This window comes from Rousettus aegyptiacus, unplaced genomic scaffold (genome assembly GCF_014176215.1).
Source record: "Rousettus aegyptiacus isolate mRouAeg1 unplaced genomic scaffold, mRouAeg1.p scaffold_m13_p_13, whole genome shotgun sequence".
In the NCBI taxonomy this organism is placed as follows: domain Eukaryota; kingdom Metazoa; phylum Chordata; class Mammalia; order Chiroptera; family Pteropodidae; genus Rousettus; species Rousettus aegyptiacus.
In genome coordinates, this window is record NW_023416288.1 from 19,819,820 (window position 1) to 19,838,453 (window position 18,634).

The 18,634-nt window shown below is 40.1% G+C and overlaps 1 protein-coding gene across 4 annotated transcripts in view; it reads right to left on the reverse strand.

Annotated features, from left to right (window-relative positions):
* SLC25A13 (solute carrier family 25 member 13) overlaps positions 1-18,634 on the reverse strand; it is a 167,134-nt gene that overhangs the window by 99,279 nt on the left and 49,221 nt on the right. For 2 of the 4 annotated variants that reach the window (XM_036230375.1, XM_036230374.1), the window contains exon 4: positions 6,603-6,718. The exons of the other annotated variants lie outside the window; for them this stretch is intronic. In XM_036230375.1, coding sequence (XP_036086268.1) covers positions 6,603-6,718 — 116 coding nt within the window. The remainder of the gene's footprint in view (positions 1-6,602; positions 6,719-18,634) is intronic. 4 annotated transcript variants of the gene reach the window in all.

Genomic DNA, 18,634 nt, shown 5'->3' on the forward strand with positions numbered 1-18,634 from the left:
TATTGGCAAGTAGGAATAGTTAATGTTAAATTAGCATCATGAAAAAACCCATCTGGTGGGTGCACTAAACATATCAGAGTAATAGTTTAATTAAACACACATACACACACACACACTTACACACTTACTTTCTTAAGGTTCATAACGAAAATGCTTTGCTCTCCTACCATCACCAAATAAGAAAGATGAAATAATGAAGTGTTCGGGAAACTACCATTCACAACCTGTCTGCACGAACCTGTTCAGAGGACAGATGAGTGTTTTAAAACCCTTACTTTCAGTTCCTCCACTCACAAGATGGGAGCGATCACATGCTGCTCCACAGTGGTCCTCAGAAGCTTCCGCAACGATCACAGTCACCTCTGCCTCCAGCTTAGGCCACTCCAGTTAACACGACAAAACCATCTTTTCCAAACATCACTTGGATCATGTCCCTGAATTCTAAAGAACTCTTCAAAGACACCCAACTGCTCAGGACCTGTCGTGAATGCTCCATTGCCCACTCCCCCAGCACCCATGTCTCTTAGGATGCACATTTCAATCAAGGGCCTTCTTTACTACCCTCATTGTGTAAGAAGACCACCTCCCCCACAACCTGCCTCTCTGTAATTTGGCTCCGGTGAAAAGATAAAGCTTCCTGGGTAATGTGCATGTCAAGTGCATTTCAACGAATTACCTGAATGTCTGTGTAACCAAGGCAACTTTCTATGTCTACTGAGACCTCTAATCCAGGTACATTCTTCCTTATAATTACTTTCCACTAAGGTCATATAAACAAAATTTTAACTAATGCTTTTGTTTATTCTTTATTTTTCATGAAAATGATTAAATCCCCTTAATGTCTGAATTAGACTGAAACCATTATGGACTTTTGGCACCTATCTGAATCATGAAGGAAGGGCCAACTCACAGAGGATAACCACCACCAGATGGAGGCAATGAATAGCTCTTGGCCATCGTCAGGCTGCTCCCCAGGCTCCACTATGACTACCAAGGCAACTCCATGACTGTGGGCAAGTTACCTAACCTCTCCAAGGCCATTTCCTCATCAAAAAAAATGAGAATTATAATAGTACAGCTCTCCTAGGTTGTGAGAAATAATAAATTATATATAGTGTTTATCCCAGGGCAGGGGAGAGGAAGAGAGTTACATAATAAAAGACCAATAAACTTAAAGATAAAAATGAGGGTTACTTTCCTTTTCTCAAAAGATGTGTAAAAAAAAGCTCAGTAGCTACTACTGGGTCTTTCTTCCTTTCCCTCGACCCTCCTTTTGCCCCACAGTCAATCAGGAGCCAAGTTAAACATGACGCATTCTCGGAATGGCTCTGGTGGGGTCTAGAGATATGAGTCTAGTCCAGACCTCCCTTCCTCTGGCCTAGACTACGGTAGCATCTCCCAAGTAGCCATAACCTCCAGACTCCCACAGCTCCAACTCTTTCTGCAAACACAGCCCATAGCGCTTCATCTTGGTGTTCAGCGATTCCTCCAGCTCAGAGAGCCTCCATCTCTCCTACCCACTTAGCCTGCTTTACTTTATAAACAGGGTATCCTGACATCAAATTATATGTTTATTTGTTTATTGTCTAAACAAATATGTACCCACAATATTTCTTACTCTTGTCACTGCTGTATCTTTAGTCTTACAACATGGTAAGCATTCAAAGATACCCCTATCTTTACTTATTCTTTTATCTCATCTAGCTCAAACATCATCTATTTACTGATTACTATCTCCCAAATTCAAGAATGATATATCTAAGTGCCTATCTGACATTCTCACTTATTCAATAGGCATCAAACTAACATATCCAAAGTGAGCTCCTGTTCTACGCGGCCCCATCCCCACCCAGCCACACATACAGTCCTCCCCATCCTGGTTGATAACCTCACCCTTTCAGATGATCTGCTCAGACTTTGGAATCATTTTTCCCTCCTCTCTTTCATAGCCCATAGCCAAATCATCAGAGAAACCTGCGGGTTCTGTTGGTTCTCTCTTCAAAATACCCCCTACCTCACTCTGGTCCAAGCCACTGTAATTCCTCAGCCGGATTACTGCAGTGGCCTAACTGATCTCTTTCTGCTCTGGCCCTTCTACTTTCTGTTCTCAACACAGCAGCCAGAAGTGGTCTTGCTAAAATATAAACCAGATCATGTCACTCCTCTGCTAAAAAAAAATCCTGCAGTGGTTTCCTGGTTTACTTACCATCAAACTCTAAGTCCTAACCTTGACCTAAAGGGCCCTACTTAATAAGATCTGTTATATCTCTGAGCTCTTCTCCCACTAGCCTCCCCTGCCTTACTCAGTTACATTGTCTATGACCTAGCAATTCTACTCCTAGAAATACCTATACATATACAACCCAAAAATACATTTAAAAGTACATTATTTCCAGCAGCCAAAACTAGAAATGTCTATCGACATTAAGAATGAGTAAATAAATTAGGAAAAAGGTCAGTCACATAGTTGAATGCTATACAGCAAAGAAAAAGAACAAAGTAAAAATATGACAAAAATTAGATGAATTTCACGAATAAAATTTGAGCAAAAGAAATGAGAATGAAAGAGTACATTCTGTATTATTCCATTGTTATTAAGTTTTAAAACAAGCGAACTCAATTGATGGTGATAGATATGAGTTGTTACCACTAGGACTGAGGGTGGGAGGCAGTGACTGGGAGGAGACCAGTGAGGTACTGGTACCATTGTCGTTCTGATCTGGTTGGGGATAAAACAAGTATTTACATTGTGTAAAAAATTTATCAAGATGTACACTTACAATCTGTGCTTTCTTCTGCAATTATGCTATACTTCGATAAAATATGCTTAAAAATTAAAAGTAAAAAAATTACTATCTTGTTTAAAATCACTATCAGGCTGAAAATGGAGGCAAAAACATTTAGAATGAAATATATTTTTCCACATGTACAGAATTGTAAATAATTAACTAGAATTTTCTACTTATACTGATATCCTGTTATACACCTGTTGATATCTCAAAATGAACTTATAAACATCAGGTATCAAAATAAGAAAACACGGTGAGAACAAGAATATTCGTGATATCTTTGGCCTCAAAGGAAACAGGAGAACATAATGAACTGATCAAAGGGACAAAACTAACCTAATCAAGCTCTTTTCATTGTAGCGAACACAAGGAGTAATCTAGACATGAAAATACGGTAAATATAAACAAGGCCTCAGAAAAAACGGCAAAATTTCACTGAAATGTGACACTTGTTTATCTGCCCCTCGCTCCATCTGACTTTTGTGTGGTGTGTTATCAGCGTTAGTGGGAGCATGAACACTGCCTGCTTGTTGACAAACACTGCTGTTCACTGGGCTTAGCCAGAGAGGCCCTGCTTCAAACAAGCTCTTATGTAGAAACCCAATATGTAAACAGATGAAGAGTGTAACTACCCTCCTCTGGACGAAATGCAAGGCTGAGAGACATGGGGGGATCTGCAGCCACACGTCAGCCTTCCCTGAGGCCTATGGGAAGGCCCCAGATGAACCTCCATCCAGTGCAAAAACGGTGCTCACCCCATGACCCCAAATGACTGAATTTAAAAAGGAGCCCTTCCTCTCTCCCCACCCCATCCTTACATCCTTACACATGCCAGAGACGGATCCTCAGGTAGACGACTTTCTGAAATACTGAAAAGTTTGCTCTTGGACTAAGATGTACAAGGAGCTAATGAAGAAATGACCAGAAGAGTGCCGCTGCATGTATCTCACACAGCCTCCTGCGGACAGAGAGCGGCAACACAAACTGGAATTCTGATGCTGTGGGTCTGTGAGACCAGCACTGATGAGGTAGGTCCTCTTTTCTGCCTAACTCCATTTTTTAAAAAATGTATTCAATCCATTATGAGTTGCCTGGAGAACGTTAATTGCTGGATTATTCTAAGAGGAGCCTGCTTTTGAAACACTCCTTAGGCTGCCACTGCTGCCCTAGTATGTGATTTTGTTTACTTGGGCAAATGCCCTGTCACACACAGCACCCCCTCCACTGGATAACTCTACCCTACCTTATAAAAAATGTTAAAAGGCAGCTACTATTTTGCAATTTGATGGTCATTTTGGAATCTTCACTGCTGCACTATGCATATCTTTTTCAGTTTAATCCTAAAAAGGGATTAAGAGTTCAGAAAAGGCCAGGTTACATTTTATGACACCCACAGGGTGAGGATCCCGTCAGCTCCTCATAAATGATGCTGGGATAACAGGACATACCTAGCTTATTTATGTTCTGCGAGACAGGCAGACACTGGAACAAATTACCTGTGGCAGGCAGGGTCCTGGCCTGCATTCTTCTACAACAGTCATATGCAACTGATGACATGACCAGAAATTTAGCTCCTCGGAAGCCCCAGTTTCTTACTTTAATCTCTTAGGCCTTCAGAGATGGGGCAATGTTCAACACAGAACAGATGGTAAGCAAATCACTGGCTAATTGGCCAGTAGTTAAACTGCAAGTTAGAAATAAAGGGTGGGAGAGGGAGGAAGGAGGAAAAGAAAGAAGACCCTTCCTTGTTCTCTCGTTCTGTCTTTTAGTAAAATTATTTTCATAAAGGCCTTTGTTTTCTAGACAGCACCTAAGACGTGTAGTAGATCTTTTAATCCTTACATAATCCTGTAAGGTAGGTTATTACCCTAATTTTATAGATGAGGAAAATAAGGCTCAGAGGGTTGAAATGTCTTGCCCATCAATAAATCGCCAGTGAGACACAGAAACAGAATTCTCATGCCACTGTTCTTCTTTTGCGGATGACTCCTGTCTCTTATGTCCTGCCTCTTCACCTGTTCTTTTCTTAAAATGACACTATCACACAAATCTGTCCCTGCACTGGTGGAGTCTCTTCTTTCTTTCCTCCGCCCGGCCAGTGGTGTGGCTGGTGGCACCGACATCCCCTGACACTTCATGCCCATGAAGGGAAGACCGATCAGAGTCGAGGAAAACATCTGAAGTCCATTCCTCAGTCCCCAGTCATCCCCCAGACTTGCTGCAGGAAGGAGGAAGACGACAGAGGCCACACCTGTGCTGAACTCACTCAAACTTACCGGCTTTTCTTTGTTCGTCCCAAGGAAACGCTATCGTAACCTTGTCATCGAACTGGCTTCCACTGGGTAAAGCAATGCCAGCAGGAGCTAGGGGCTCATGTATTACTTGAGTATTTTAATGGGGACATTTTTTGCGGGTGTTACACTGAAGAACTGTGGTTACAGTGATGCTAAGAGGAATTAGGTGATGGAAAAGAAAAAAATAACTAAAATTATTTTAAGGATTTTTAAATATTAAAAAGTCCTCATGAAGTGTTCGTGGAGAGTATGTGAGCTGCTAGATTATATGAAACAAAACTAGGCAAATACATGTGTTTTCCCTCTGCCCCAGCTGATCTAGCCTTAAATGACTGTCATGTCAAATGAACATGGAAGAATGGGTGGGAGAGGGGGAAGGAAGGCTGCTAGAATAAATCTATTGTGCTCTCTTACCTGTACTTTATGTAGTTATTATGTTTACTTCTGATGAGGAAAATGAAGGGAGGAGAATTAACTTGGCTCAGAGACAAAAGTGGCAGAACTAGAAGTAGCTAAATCTCTCCAATTCCACAAACATCCCAGAACAATTCCAGATGAGATGATGCTCTATTACACCGCCTGTATTTTCCCCCTATCTGTACATTTCTTACAATCCACCAGGTAAGACAGGCCAAAGAGGTCTGAATGAATTGGAAACTATGAATAAATACATTTAAAATGGGCATATTAGCCACTTCTCCTGAACACACAATTTGTTAGCCCAAAAGGGCTCCAAAATTCTTTTCATGGGCACTGCTGCCTATAGGAGGTTCGCATGCGCAGACGACATACGCTGGATACTACATAGTCCAAGAAAAACGCAGGACTCTCTCTCAAATCTATCTTTAGTAGCCAGTTTATTCTTAAAAAAAGAACTTACCACAGCTCCGCCACTTTCTGGCCTTCCCTTTCTCCTAATACTTAAAAGACTTCAGTGTTTTCTATAGCTTGGCAGCTAATCTCTGTGAAGACGGTTCTGCCTTTCAAAATAAAGACGGCAGTAGCATACCAGGCACGGCCAACCAGCTCTGGGAGAATGTGACATTGAGAAGAATAAGGTATCTTCATGTGGCACGCTGAATTCCCGTCTCGTGCAGCGCCTCTGGCCTCAAGCTACTTCACAAGGACAAGGTAAGGACACAAAGTACTGGGTACATAAGCACCTTCGGGTCTCAGTTAGTTTATTAACTTCCTCATTCTATCAGTGGAAAGCAGTACTGATCATAAAGGGAATGAAGAGAAGTCCTGTCTCACTCTCAAATTCTATGACTGTGAAAAGTTGTGCCACATCGATGCTCCCTCACCTTAAAATTAAAGCAGGTATCACAAGTATTAAGTCAAAAACTTAGTACTTTTTCAAAGAGGGAGACAGTTGAACTGCAGCTTCCCTAATACTGATATCTTTGTTAAAAGGGATATGCTAACCTCTTAAAAGTATTTCCATACATTTCATTCTTGAAAAAAAAACGCTCACACAATCTTGCACTTTCTTAGGTGTGCACACATTCACGCCCCTTACCAAAAGTGACTTCTCCTTTGCCAGTTTTGTCAAACAGCTGAAAGGCCACCATGAACAAAGCATCTGGGGCACACAGGACAGATTCAAATGCTACAAATTCTTGAAAGGATATTAATCTGCAACATAAAGCAAGCACAAAGCATAAAGTTAGTAGCTTGTGGAAAATAAAAGCATACATAAATATGCACGAAGAAAAAAATGTCACTGTCAAAAAATAAAATTCAAATCTAAAAACATTTATAAACACTTAACATTTCCTTTTATATATAGTGGACCTAAATAACAATGTACAGAATCTAAAAGACATGACAGGTTTGAATGGTGACATATTAGATGCATTATAATTTCAAATATAACTGTTTTACCCAACATATCATTTTTGTTTCAGGTATATTGTGGGATTCCAGAACCAAAGCTTAAATACTTTAGATGAAAATATGATTGTGCTATAATAGCAAAATCAAACAGCTTTGTCATTCCTTAATACCTTTACATACTATGTAACATGGTTCACAGAGATTCATTAATTCATTACTGCTATCTACTGACCACTGACCCCACTAGGACTAGGGGTGGGGGTGGAATACAGATAAATCAGACATGCAAGAAATCTAGGAAGCGTAGGGAACTGATTTTGTCTGGACAGTAGAGTGCATAAAAGAGAACACTGAGAAATGCAATTAGAAGTACAAGACCAGAGATGGGCCTGAAGAGAAGAAAAGGGCCTAATCTTTCTTCTCTAGAAAGCAAAGAGTGATTGAAAGTTTCTAAGCAAGGTCATGACATGATCAAATCCATCCGACAGGAAGACCATGACAGACCACAGATGCTCTGACTTTTGAGGAGTAAACAAAAGCTTTCCTAGAACTGTCTTTTGCCACTAGTTTGTATTTTAAATGTCCAACTATTTCAATGATACATTGAGAAAGTCCAAGTCTCTGGAGGATATAGAGGGAGGAAGAAAATGGGAGTTATTTTCCTATGTTTCAAAGAACACTTAATTACTTCTAAACATCTGATGAAAGAACACATTTTTATACAGAGTATACAAAGCTAACTTAGCTGTTTTCGGAATATCATCTGATATTTGTAATAATGTCACAAAGAAAGGAAAAATTCATAGCGTGTTCAATACACTATCTCAATGTCATTCACCGCCAAAAATACATCCTGGCAAATGCATGGGAACATTCGAGAACGGCATGTGTTACAGATGAATGCTTGCCCAGAACATTGTATCCTCTACGATACAGTCTGTCTTACTGAGAATCTATGTACAAGCAAGACCAAGGGTAGGCAGTGATGAGAAAGGAAGCATATTTGAATCAAACATCCCTGACTGGCATCAAAGAATTTACAACCCGTGGGGGGAAGAAAAGGCAGTCATGTGCATATATGCCCACCAGAATGCAAAAGTCGAGTGTCAAAAGTAAAAGGAATAAAGCACTAAGGGGAAAAAAAGAAGGAGTGACTTATTTTGCCTAGAAGAACTGGTGAATGTTTCATGGAATGTTGCATGTAAAGAAAAAATTTTACTTTTGAGAAAACTGGAAGTCAAAGGCTTGTGTGAGGTGAAACAACTGTTTTCTGGCACTTTGACCTAAAAACTTGATTTCCATTTCAGATAGAATTCCAGCTGATATAGGAAGATGGAGAAAAGAGAGAAGGGTAGAGAAAGGATATTACACAGAGAGGAAAGAACAAAGTACTGAGGTGACAAGGAATGAGGTGCTGTGCTTAGAGAAAGACAAAGGTCATGAAGATTAAGAGTGGTTTGAGCTGTTAAGGAGAGCCACTCATGGGAGGTCTTCAAGGCCAAGTTATAGAATCTTGACTTTTTTGCAGATAGTGAGAAGTCACTGAAGGTTTTGGATTAGTAACTATCCGGTAAAGATCTCTTGTTTTAGAAAAGTAATTAGTGTGGATGATAATTTAACAGAGGAAAGACAAGACGTGCAGAGATAGCCTGGCAGCTGAGGACAGCAGGAGTCTAAACCAGTCCTAAAGACTATGTCTGAAAAGAAGAACAAAGACTAGAGAAATACAGTTGAGGCGGGAATGACAAAACTTTTAAGCAAATGGATGTCAGAGGCTGAAGACCAGGAAACAGGCCAAGTTATTCCCAAGACTTCAAACTTGGGTAATGAGAGGGATATGATACCAGCATAAAAAAGAAAAAAAAAAAAAAGAGGAAAAAGCTAGAGAGAGGGGACTTGTGAGAGAACAAGATCAATTGAATCTGGTTAAATCTGAGGTACCACTGGCAGATTGCCAGCAAACCACCAAAAGGTAGAAAAGAGGGAAAGAACAGATTCCCCCTTGCAGCCCGCAGAAGGAACCAATCTTACTGACACCTTGATCTTAGCCTCCAGAACTGTTAAGACAGTAATTTTTTTTTTAAGCCATGCAGTTTGCAATAGTTCGTTATAGAAGCCCTAGCAAACTACTAATACAGAGACCAAGATTGGGAACACAGATCTGGGAGTTTTTAAACAAAGGCTAGTTAAAGCTGTGAATGAAGCTGCCCAGAAGCATTTCAATCAAAGATGCAAGTTCATGTTTTCTAGACTACTGAAGCAGTGCAGAGGAGAAATGTGTTTCTGAACCATTCCTCACACCGCATGATGCCCTCTGAGCAGGAACCAACAACCCTACAGCCACAATGGTCACCGGTGTAACTTGATAGCAGTCTGTCAACGAAGGAAACGACATTTGCTAAATTATCCCTGCGCGGACATTAGGTTAGCTAAAAGTGAATCACATAGTGTGTTAATCTAGAAAAGCGACATTTTTCAAAATTTAATGATCTGAATAAAGAAAGGCTTAAGTACAATAAAAAGAGCATCTTATCTCTCTCAAAATGATACGAGAAACCTGAAGACTATCAACGTGCATTAACAAATCCTCCTCTGGCAATGTCAACGTGGTTTCATAACCATAACGGGCCAATGAATACTCTGGTATTTTAGGCATGTTACAGATATCTAAAAGGTATGTAATTTGGTAATCCTGTTAGATACAAGTACTATACATCTATGTAGGAGGTATATAGATGAACCATGAAATCATAATGTCTTACTGTTCATCAGGATCATTTTGGATTTTCAAGGTAATCTGACTAGAAGGCTATCAGAATAATTATATAGTACTACATTCACTTACAGCATGATACCTAAAAACATTTATATATGTTTTTCATAAACAGTACTTCAGTCTTGCTTTACAGATTTAACGGGTATTAGCATAAATTACAACAATGAATACAAGCTTAATCAAGTTCAGACCTGGCTGGTGAGCTCACTAAGTTACTTTATCCACCCTCCACTCCCTGAACTTCTTTGACAATGTTAGATGCTCTTTAAAATAAATCACACAACTGTGATGAACTTTGTCTGGTATCTAAGGAAAAGTACTTGGCACGAATGCTCACCTACAACAACTAACGGTGGCACAGGGGTCAGTGAACAAGGAAGAAAACACAGGAGTCACATTTTCGTAGGCCTACACTGCCTAGAGGTCAGGGGAGAACAGGTATCTAACCACACACTCTCTTATGGTTCTGATGCTACCAGAGAGGTTGTTAAGCAAGTCATTGTTTGTGTTCCAAACCCCTAGAGTGATTTTTCTCCTTCTGAAAGCCATTGACAGCAGCAAACCGACAACTCCTTTAAAGTCCAGGGAAGCAGTGAAAATGGTACATACTGCTATCAAATACTGAGCCAAGGGGGAAAGGGTTAAAAGTGGACTGCCTCTGTATGCTTAATTTGTGACAATGTAACATTCCATATCTATCATACACACAGGAAGATACTGGAAGGACACACAGTGATGACAGTGCTTCTTTATGGCAGCATAACTTAAGATCTCCTGTCCCCCACCCTTTCTCAACTTTGCAAGGGATAGCTCTTACCCGGAGAAACTTAAGACACAATAGAGAATACAGACTAAAAACTATGATATAAAAAAAGTGGTAATTAATATAAGAAAACTGAAGATAAATTACTCAACGAATTCAGAGATGAAGATTATTCTTCTATTGCGAGAAAGGATGAGATGGAGAAACTGGGAACACATGATGTCAGAGGGAAGATGTGGCCAAGAAGACAGGCAATATCAGTTCTGCAGGAGAGGGAAGACGCGATCAAGTCAAGATGGGAGGTGGAAAGAGAGGCCGCCGACTGCAGTGGGGCTTTGGTGCCTACTGTATATGCTAGGCACAGGCCGTACTAGGACTACACAAATGAAAGTGTAACCTCTGCTCCCCAAAAACTGATGGTTGAGGGTTGGGGAGGGCAGGTGGTGAGCCAGGAACCAAGGAAGGAAGGTCAGAGATGTAGAACCACAAGACATGCGGTTTTGCTTGAGTGAGGGCAGGTACGGTGGAAGGCATGGTGCTCACATCCTGATTGTAGACACAGGTCTGAAATTTTTAGTGATGTGATGAATTTGTGATTCAGACCGTTTAGTCCAGCAGAGGAGTGAAAATTATTCGGAGGGAGAAGGGCCTGCAGCTGGGAGATGTGTTAGTTGAATCTAGGGAAGAGTCACGAAGGCCTGAAGGAGAAAGATGGTGTCCTTGTGACGAAGGGAGAAGAGGAAATAGTACTGTGATCTCCAGAGGGCAATGTCCCCACACAGTTAGTCTTAAAAATGCCCGCGCTCTCTGACACTGTGATCCCACTTCTAGGAATTTATCCTAAAAAAAATTAAGGAATGTGTGCAAACTTTTACCTACGGAGCCATTAAGTATCACTGTTGATGACGGTGAAAAGCGAAAACCACAATCTGCAATACTATGTGACTGATTAAATAAAGGATACTATCTAACCACTAAAAATTGTTGTGAACAAATTCAAGTTATTAAGTAAAAAATCAGTTACGCAAATATTTGTATAAAGTGATCCATATTGTTTAAAATGGACAAAATTAATATTTTATATACACACAATCTGAAGGACATCCACCAAAGTATTAGCAGTGATTATCTCTCGGTAAAGTAAATTTAAGATTTTTTTTTCCATTTTGCTTGCCCATATTTTCTAATCTTTTCAATGCTATGCATAGGGTATTATTTTTGTAACACAAAGTAAAAATATATATGAAATAAAACAGCTAGGACCTAAACTTAGGTAATGACAGAAGAACTAAATAAGAAATGGTGCGGGGCTGGGGACTGAAAAAAGAAACAAATGATTGAAACAATGGCACTACCTCTGGCTACCCGGGTGGATAAGCAACCTCCAGGGCTTCTCTTCCTCCCTGCTGTTCCTTCCCCCTCAGCAGCGGCTCATACCCCATGTGGTCCCTTTCATCTCCCGCCTGGCTTCTATCTCCAGGCCAACTCTGCAGCTATGAAAGTTTAAGCAACTGCACATAAGGATCTGATCTGTTCGGATTTCAGGAAGTTTGGTTGTAGACAACGCACCATATCAAAACCCAATTACCACTTTTACTTAAGGTTCCTAACCACAAGAGTGCTTCGCAAAAATAACTTCTCCTTAAAACCTCTTCATGTGTTACAACAGAGGCCAAACAATTGTCCCGGATTAATGGCAGAGATAAAAGTAAAATCTAACTCCAAAAACAGAGCTCTGACCACCAGACCACCCAGGTTCAAGTATCCATGAGTGTCAAGAAGGGGGAGGGGGCAGAAATAGAACTGGGGTCTCCTATGATCACCAGTTTACCAAAAGAGCTTTGGCCTCCATTATTTGAACATCTTTAATAGCTTTGGGGGTTATACAGCTCTTTTATCTCCTTCCCAAATGCCTTGTAGATATACATTGTTCAGGCCACCAAGCACATATGTACCCTGTACCTATTATATGCCAGGCAATGCCCTAGACAGTAAGGGTATCCTGAAAATGAATAAGAATGACAGAATCTATGTTCTCAAGCAATTATACTCTAGTGGAGAAGGTAAGCAATGAGAATAAGATGATTGCTGAGAACAAAATAAAATAGAGGAATGCATTAAACCAGTGTTCCTCAGCCCCAGAGAGCCTATTTAACTGGTCTAAAGAGGACCTGAGCAGCCATTTGTTTTTTTAAACCTCTGAAGTGATTCTACCATACACCCAAGGGGATGGTGGAGAAGGTGCTATTATCGCTGGGGTGATGTGAAATGTGGCATCACCCCAGGGGCACACAGTAGGGGGTGCTTGGTTCTTCACTGTCGACACAGTAAAGAATTACAGGTCAGAGAGATTTAGAAGTAAGATTTACTGAAAGTACATTTTAGAAGAAGATGGGTGATACTAAGGAAGGTTGCAGCCCTGTGGAATTTGGGAAGTGAAAAGATAAAAGAGTACACTCCAAGGGAACTCCAACAGTGCAGAAATGGGAAGGTCTGTATTATCTTAGGGCATTCCTAGGGGACTGGCATGTGAAGTCATTTTGATTGACGTCTGGCTGTTTTATAACTCCCTGCCTACTGTGCATGCCGTTACCCAGAATTCAGTCTGTTATAATTAGATTCATGAACTTCGGGGTATAAGGATGATATTGTAGTTATGGTATAATGAGGTTGAGGTTATGGGCAGGTTAGGGTAGGTAGTACTCTCTGCGCAAGCGTTCGTGGCTGGTTAGGCCAGCAGCTTTTATGGCATTTGTGCCCTAGGATTTAGGATAATTTATAACCCAAAAGAGGATGTTCTTTATGGGATGTCCTTAACGAAGGTCTTTGAGGAACGTTATGGTTACAGAGCTGGGCCTTCGTTCATGTCTAACTACATAACAGAACCACTCTGCCTAAGGTGGTCAGCAAATGCCTCTAGGAGGTGGCATTAAGATTTGAATGACGAAAAGGAAGAAGCACTAGGAAGATCTGGAGAAAGTGAAATCTCAGTGCAAGAGCCCACCCTAAGTAAGGCAGGCCAACCTTGGCAGGTTCCATGGGACAGGGAGACACAAGTGGCTGGAGACCAGAGGCAGAGGGAAGTGGGTAGAGACAGGGACGAAGGCGTGTGCAGGGCATACAAGGCCGTGTAGATTTTATTCCAGGCACACATGGGAAACAGTCATTGTTGGAGAATTTTATACAGGGAGAGTGACCCCACAAAACACACACTCAGGACACTGAGGAGCTTGGACTGTGTGGTGAAGCGCTGAGTCCAGTTGGAAAGTAGCTGCTGGTCTGAGGTTGTAGCCAGAGAGACATAGATGAGAAGTCGTCGAATCCAGGATGCATTTTCTAGAGAGAGCTGGTGGGGCTTGTCCTAGAAGTCCCAGCACACGACTTTCAAAGACCAGAGGCAAGTCGGGCCCTAGCTGCAGATGACCGGTGGCCTGTGGCTGCAGGGGCTCTGGCAGCCTGAAGCACAGACTCCGAGGCCCTGAAATTACTGAAGAAATGAAAACTGCTAGCTAGGCAGATGATGAAGGAGCTCATAAATAAAGATTTTATTTAAAATGCCAGTTGATGGTCGGTGAGCAAACAATCTAAGCCTCAATGCCCCAATTATGTAAATTTCCTTAACACGATCTAAAAAGAGAATGAATTATTACCTAATTCTATATTCTAAAAACCATCAGTAATAAGGTGGAAACAGGCCCGAGTTCTAGTTTTTCTCTTGCCTAATTGACTGACTGATGTTGCTGAACGAGTTGGAGCAGACCCCCTCTCCTGACCTATAAAAGGTGCTCTCTCCAGCGCCTTCCACTCTGCAAGCCCACTTCCTTCCATTTCAGTTACAGGGAGCCTTCCACGCCCACCCAAGCACTGCCTTTGGCACTCCTGGGACTGCATCTGTTCTGACGCCAGCTGCGCTCGTCAGCTCCACCACTCACTTGGGTTCAAATCTCACTGCAGCGTTTGCCAAGGGCCTATTTAAATTCATTGGCTCCAATGAAATCTGGCAGATTGAATATTGTTCAAACAAGCAGGCTACTGCCTGGCTTTAAAAACCTATTAAAGATTTTATTAGCAATTTTACTGTATTGTTATCATGAATTTAGCCCATAAATACCACCTCTGCATATATCACTGCCTCCCTATTGCCAAAAGAAGATAAATATATAGGCTCTCACAACTGTGAGCTTAACTCAGTTTTATGACCATAATTCCAGATTTATCTGTCTGTCCGTGGCTTTATACTTCACTCCAAACAGGACATCAGCTGCCCAAAGCAGATTGTGCCAACAAGTAGGATTTATGAAAGGCATTCTTATACCTCTAGCACTTTCTTCCTTATCAGAGGGATCCAACGTGTTTATTGGTAGTAATTCATCCCTTCTACTTCTCTTTTGCTAATACTTAAAATTACACCCTAGAAAATGCCTTTCACCTACATATCCTCTATTCTCCATTCCTTCTTCTCCTGCCTGTTAAATAACACTGTCCAATGACCCCAGGAGAAAGTGTTTCCTTATCTTGCCAACTCCTCCAACCCATCTTGTAACCTTCAAGTTATAAAGGCTCTGATCATGGCTGATCCCCCACAAGAGTGATACTTCATCAAGGTACAGAACCATCACAGCTTTTTAAAACTAGAGATAAATCTCTATCTCCATAGGACTCTAGCTAGATACCCTATTATTTCTCAAATACTAATGGATATTATTTTTTAAGCTAAAAACCTATCTCATATTACATTATCTCTATTTTGATAATATTACATTATTTCTATCTCTATTACCAATATTGAGAGCAGAATTTTATAATGTGCATCACAAATATTCTGTATTTTAGTTATATCATGGGTTAAACAGCATTTAGAGATATATCCAAAGACTTGATGTTCTTTTTTTAAAGGAAAAATATACTAAGTTAAAAAAAAATCATTTTAAATTGGGGGATTGCCTTTAAAGGGGTAAGTTGAAAGGGAAACAGAATGACTTTGGCAAAAAAAAAGAGGGAAAGTAGTTGTAAACCATACTGGAAAATCAATTGAGGCAGGCAAAGTACATTTAAAAAATGTAGGTTTCCTATATCCTCTGTTATTCTTTTAATTAAGGCTGGATGAGAAAGCTCTGAAGGAAACCAAAGTTTTGCCACCCTTAGGCTGCCTTTTAGGAAATTGATTTTAAGCAGTGTATTAAGAAAGAAGGCTCAGAAAGAACCTCTGACCTACCCCTTTCCTGCCCAAGAGATTCGGACAGAAACATCTGCCTTAGGAAAGGAGCCTGGGCCTGATCACCCTAAGGACTTTCACCCTGGCATCAGTCAGGAAGACTCTAAGCCTGTTAGCTAGACACCACCCTAACCCCACCCTGGCCCCTACCCCTGTGCCATTGCCTCCGATCTGCCTAACAAGAATCTTCCATTCTTCCTCAACCACCTGTAAATCTCCCATTCGCACTTCTGAACTCTAATACCCTGTCCCCACCCCCCACTTCCCATATATAAAATGTCATCTATAACCAACGTTGCCTCACTGTCTTTGGAATTTTCATGCTTATGTGAATCCCCCACGCACATGTACTAAAAATTTGATTTTCTCCTGTTAATTTGTCTGTTAATTTAATTGTTAGCCTGCTGGAAGAACTGGGAAGGTGGGAGGAAATGTATCATTTCTTTTTTAGCCCCCACAGCTTCAGCTTTATTAAAATGGCATATGTAGAAGGATAATGGGAAGATACATTGCAGATAAGAAATTGGTAACTGAAAAGCCAGCAGGCACACAAATTTGTTAACCATTATTTTTTAAGTGACCACACTGGCCAATCACCCTGCATAAAGCAGATCGCCAGTAGATAATCGGGTACTTCAAATGCTTCCAGTAGAACAGGCCAATGCTTTGTTTATCTGACTTCAGTCTCCAGTTTGATTGTGCCCTTGGTTTAGAGCTGAAAAGCACAAAAAGGAACCTCCGCTTAGAGACCTTGTCAGAACCTAAGGCACAGGACAGCACAAGGAACAGAATTTTCATATGCATACTTTTACCAGATGCCCGTATTACCTATGGGTGTTCTTTGCCCAAATAGCACTTTAAAATAACAAAAACGGATTGAGTTAAACGATTTTTTAAAAATTGGAACAATGTCTTTCTTAAAGTGTTTTCCCTGAATCTCTGAAGCAAAGTAATGATAATTAAAATAATATTCAAAAACAAATAAAAGGCTCCTGAGCACTAACACAAAAAGTGCTACGTTCTTGTATGTGCCAATGACAATTTCCCACTCATTGTAAAAAAAAAAAAAAAAAAAAAAAAAAAAAAAAAAAAAAAAAAAAAAAAAAAAACAACAGTAAGCCGATTTTTTAAAATATATATATATAATTCAAGTTTTACTGATTCCTCTTTGAGAAACATTATCAATTACTCAGAAACATGTGAGCATTTCCTTCCATTCGGTTATAAATCTTCTGTTTTGGATACACACAAAAACTTTTTTGATGCAATTGTAACATAAGCCCAACAGCTTATGCCAATGCAAAGCAAAAATTAAGTGACTGAAATAGTCTTTACCATATTTCTTAAAATAAAATTATTCATGGTGTGGGCAAGAAGAAATAGATGCACACAGGCTTGTGCCAGATTATCACTCACACACACACACACACACACACACACACACACACACACAGCCAACATTAATATCTGCTGTGCCAGCTGAATTCAAATTAACCCAATTTTACATGTTAATTAAACCAGCTATTTTCTTCTTATTGTAGTTTTCCTTCTTAAGTAGTAGAGTCTACAAGTGATTCCCAATAGACTTGTTCCAACAACAATGACGTATTCATTTACTTCTATTATGACCATACAATACAGTAACTGAGCAGTAATTTTTCACAGTCAATTACATGTGTGGTTCTTCATGCTTAAAGATGTTGAAATAATATGTACTATAGAGCCATATGCCCGAATCTCTAGTCTGCCTGAGGCAGTTGCCTGGGTAACACATTTTCTCTCCAGTTTAGCATAACCCTTCATTGAATATCATTAGGTGTCATTAAATAGCAAACATTAACATGAACTTCAATACACTACTTAGATGGAGTCATTTTACCCATGTAAACAAGTCCTCCATCATTTATAAAAAGCTTAAAATTGATTATGCTTTTCTGTACTTAAGACATGAAAAAGAAAAAAAAAAGGGGCCCACGTGTTGATTCCAAATTGAATGGGCAGAAATTTCTGTTAACATAGAGAACTCAGACCCAGTTTTATAGGAAACTCTTTTCATTGATAGGGTCATATTAGTCATTGTAAGAAAAGGAAGATTAGGTTTTTAAATTTTATTCAAAATTATAAAATAATTTCATCGATTGCTGCTCAGACTATTAAAGACTGTTTTACCCTCTTTTCTAAGCGATGTTGAGGGGAGGGGGTGGTTAGGGAAGGCACTAGAGTTTATTAACAATAAATTTAATGAATAAGATGTTTAAAAATCAAGACATAATAAACAGAAAGTGTGGGATGTAATCTTGCATTTTTTTAAATATCTTAAATACTAAAAATTTAATGAAGTTTCTATAGTTTAGCTATGGCAATATATGGTTTATACAGGCTGCTCAGAACAATGCCAGTTTTAAGAGAAGCAATTCCCAGTCATCTCTATCAGCCATGCCACCTCAAATGAGCATCTACATCTACGAAAAACAATGTACTTGCTCTACGTGGTTTCAACACTTAGAGCCCTCCCTTCCCACTTTCCCAACCAGATTACCACTCTTACACCATGGAATTATAATTTTTCTGAGACACATCATACTTCCATGGAAGCCTAAACTCTCGGCCTGTAAACAATTACAACTTGCCCTCTATCATCTGCATTACAAAGGGTCTCCAAATTTTCAATATTAAAGGACACATATAAAAAGAAAATGAATCATCAAATGGCATCCCTACCCCTAATACACTTTCCTGCCTTCCCATTACAAAAGAAAGGCAGGCTCCAAAATCCCAGAAGTGGTGCTGGGGCAACGGATAAAGGGTCAGGAGGCAGCCCCAAAGCTGTCCACAGTCAATCTAAAAGTAACAAAAGAGAAAGCTCTATACAGAATAAATGAATTCTTAGTCATGGTGACTGAGGTCCCAGATACAAATATGATGATAAACTGGGATTTTTTTTTTTTCTTTTTCCAACAT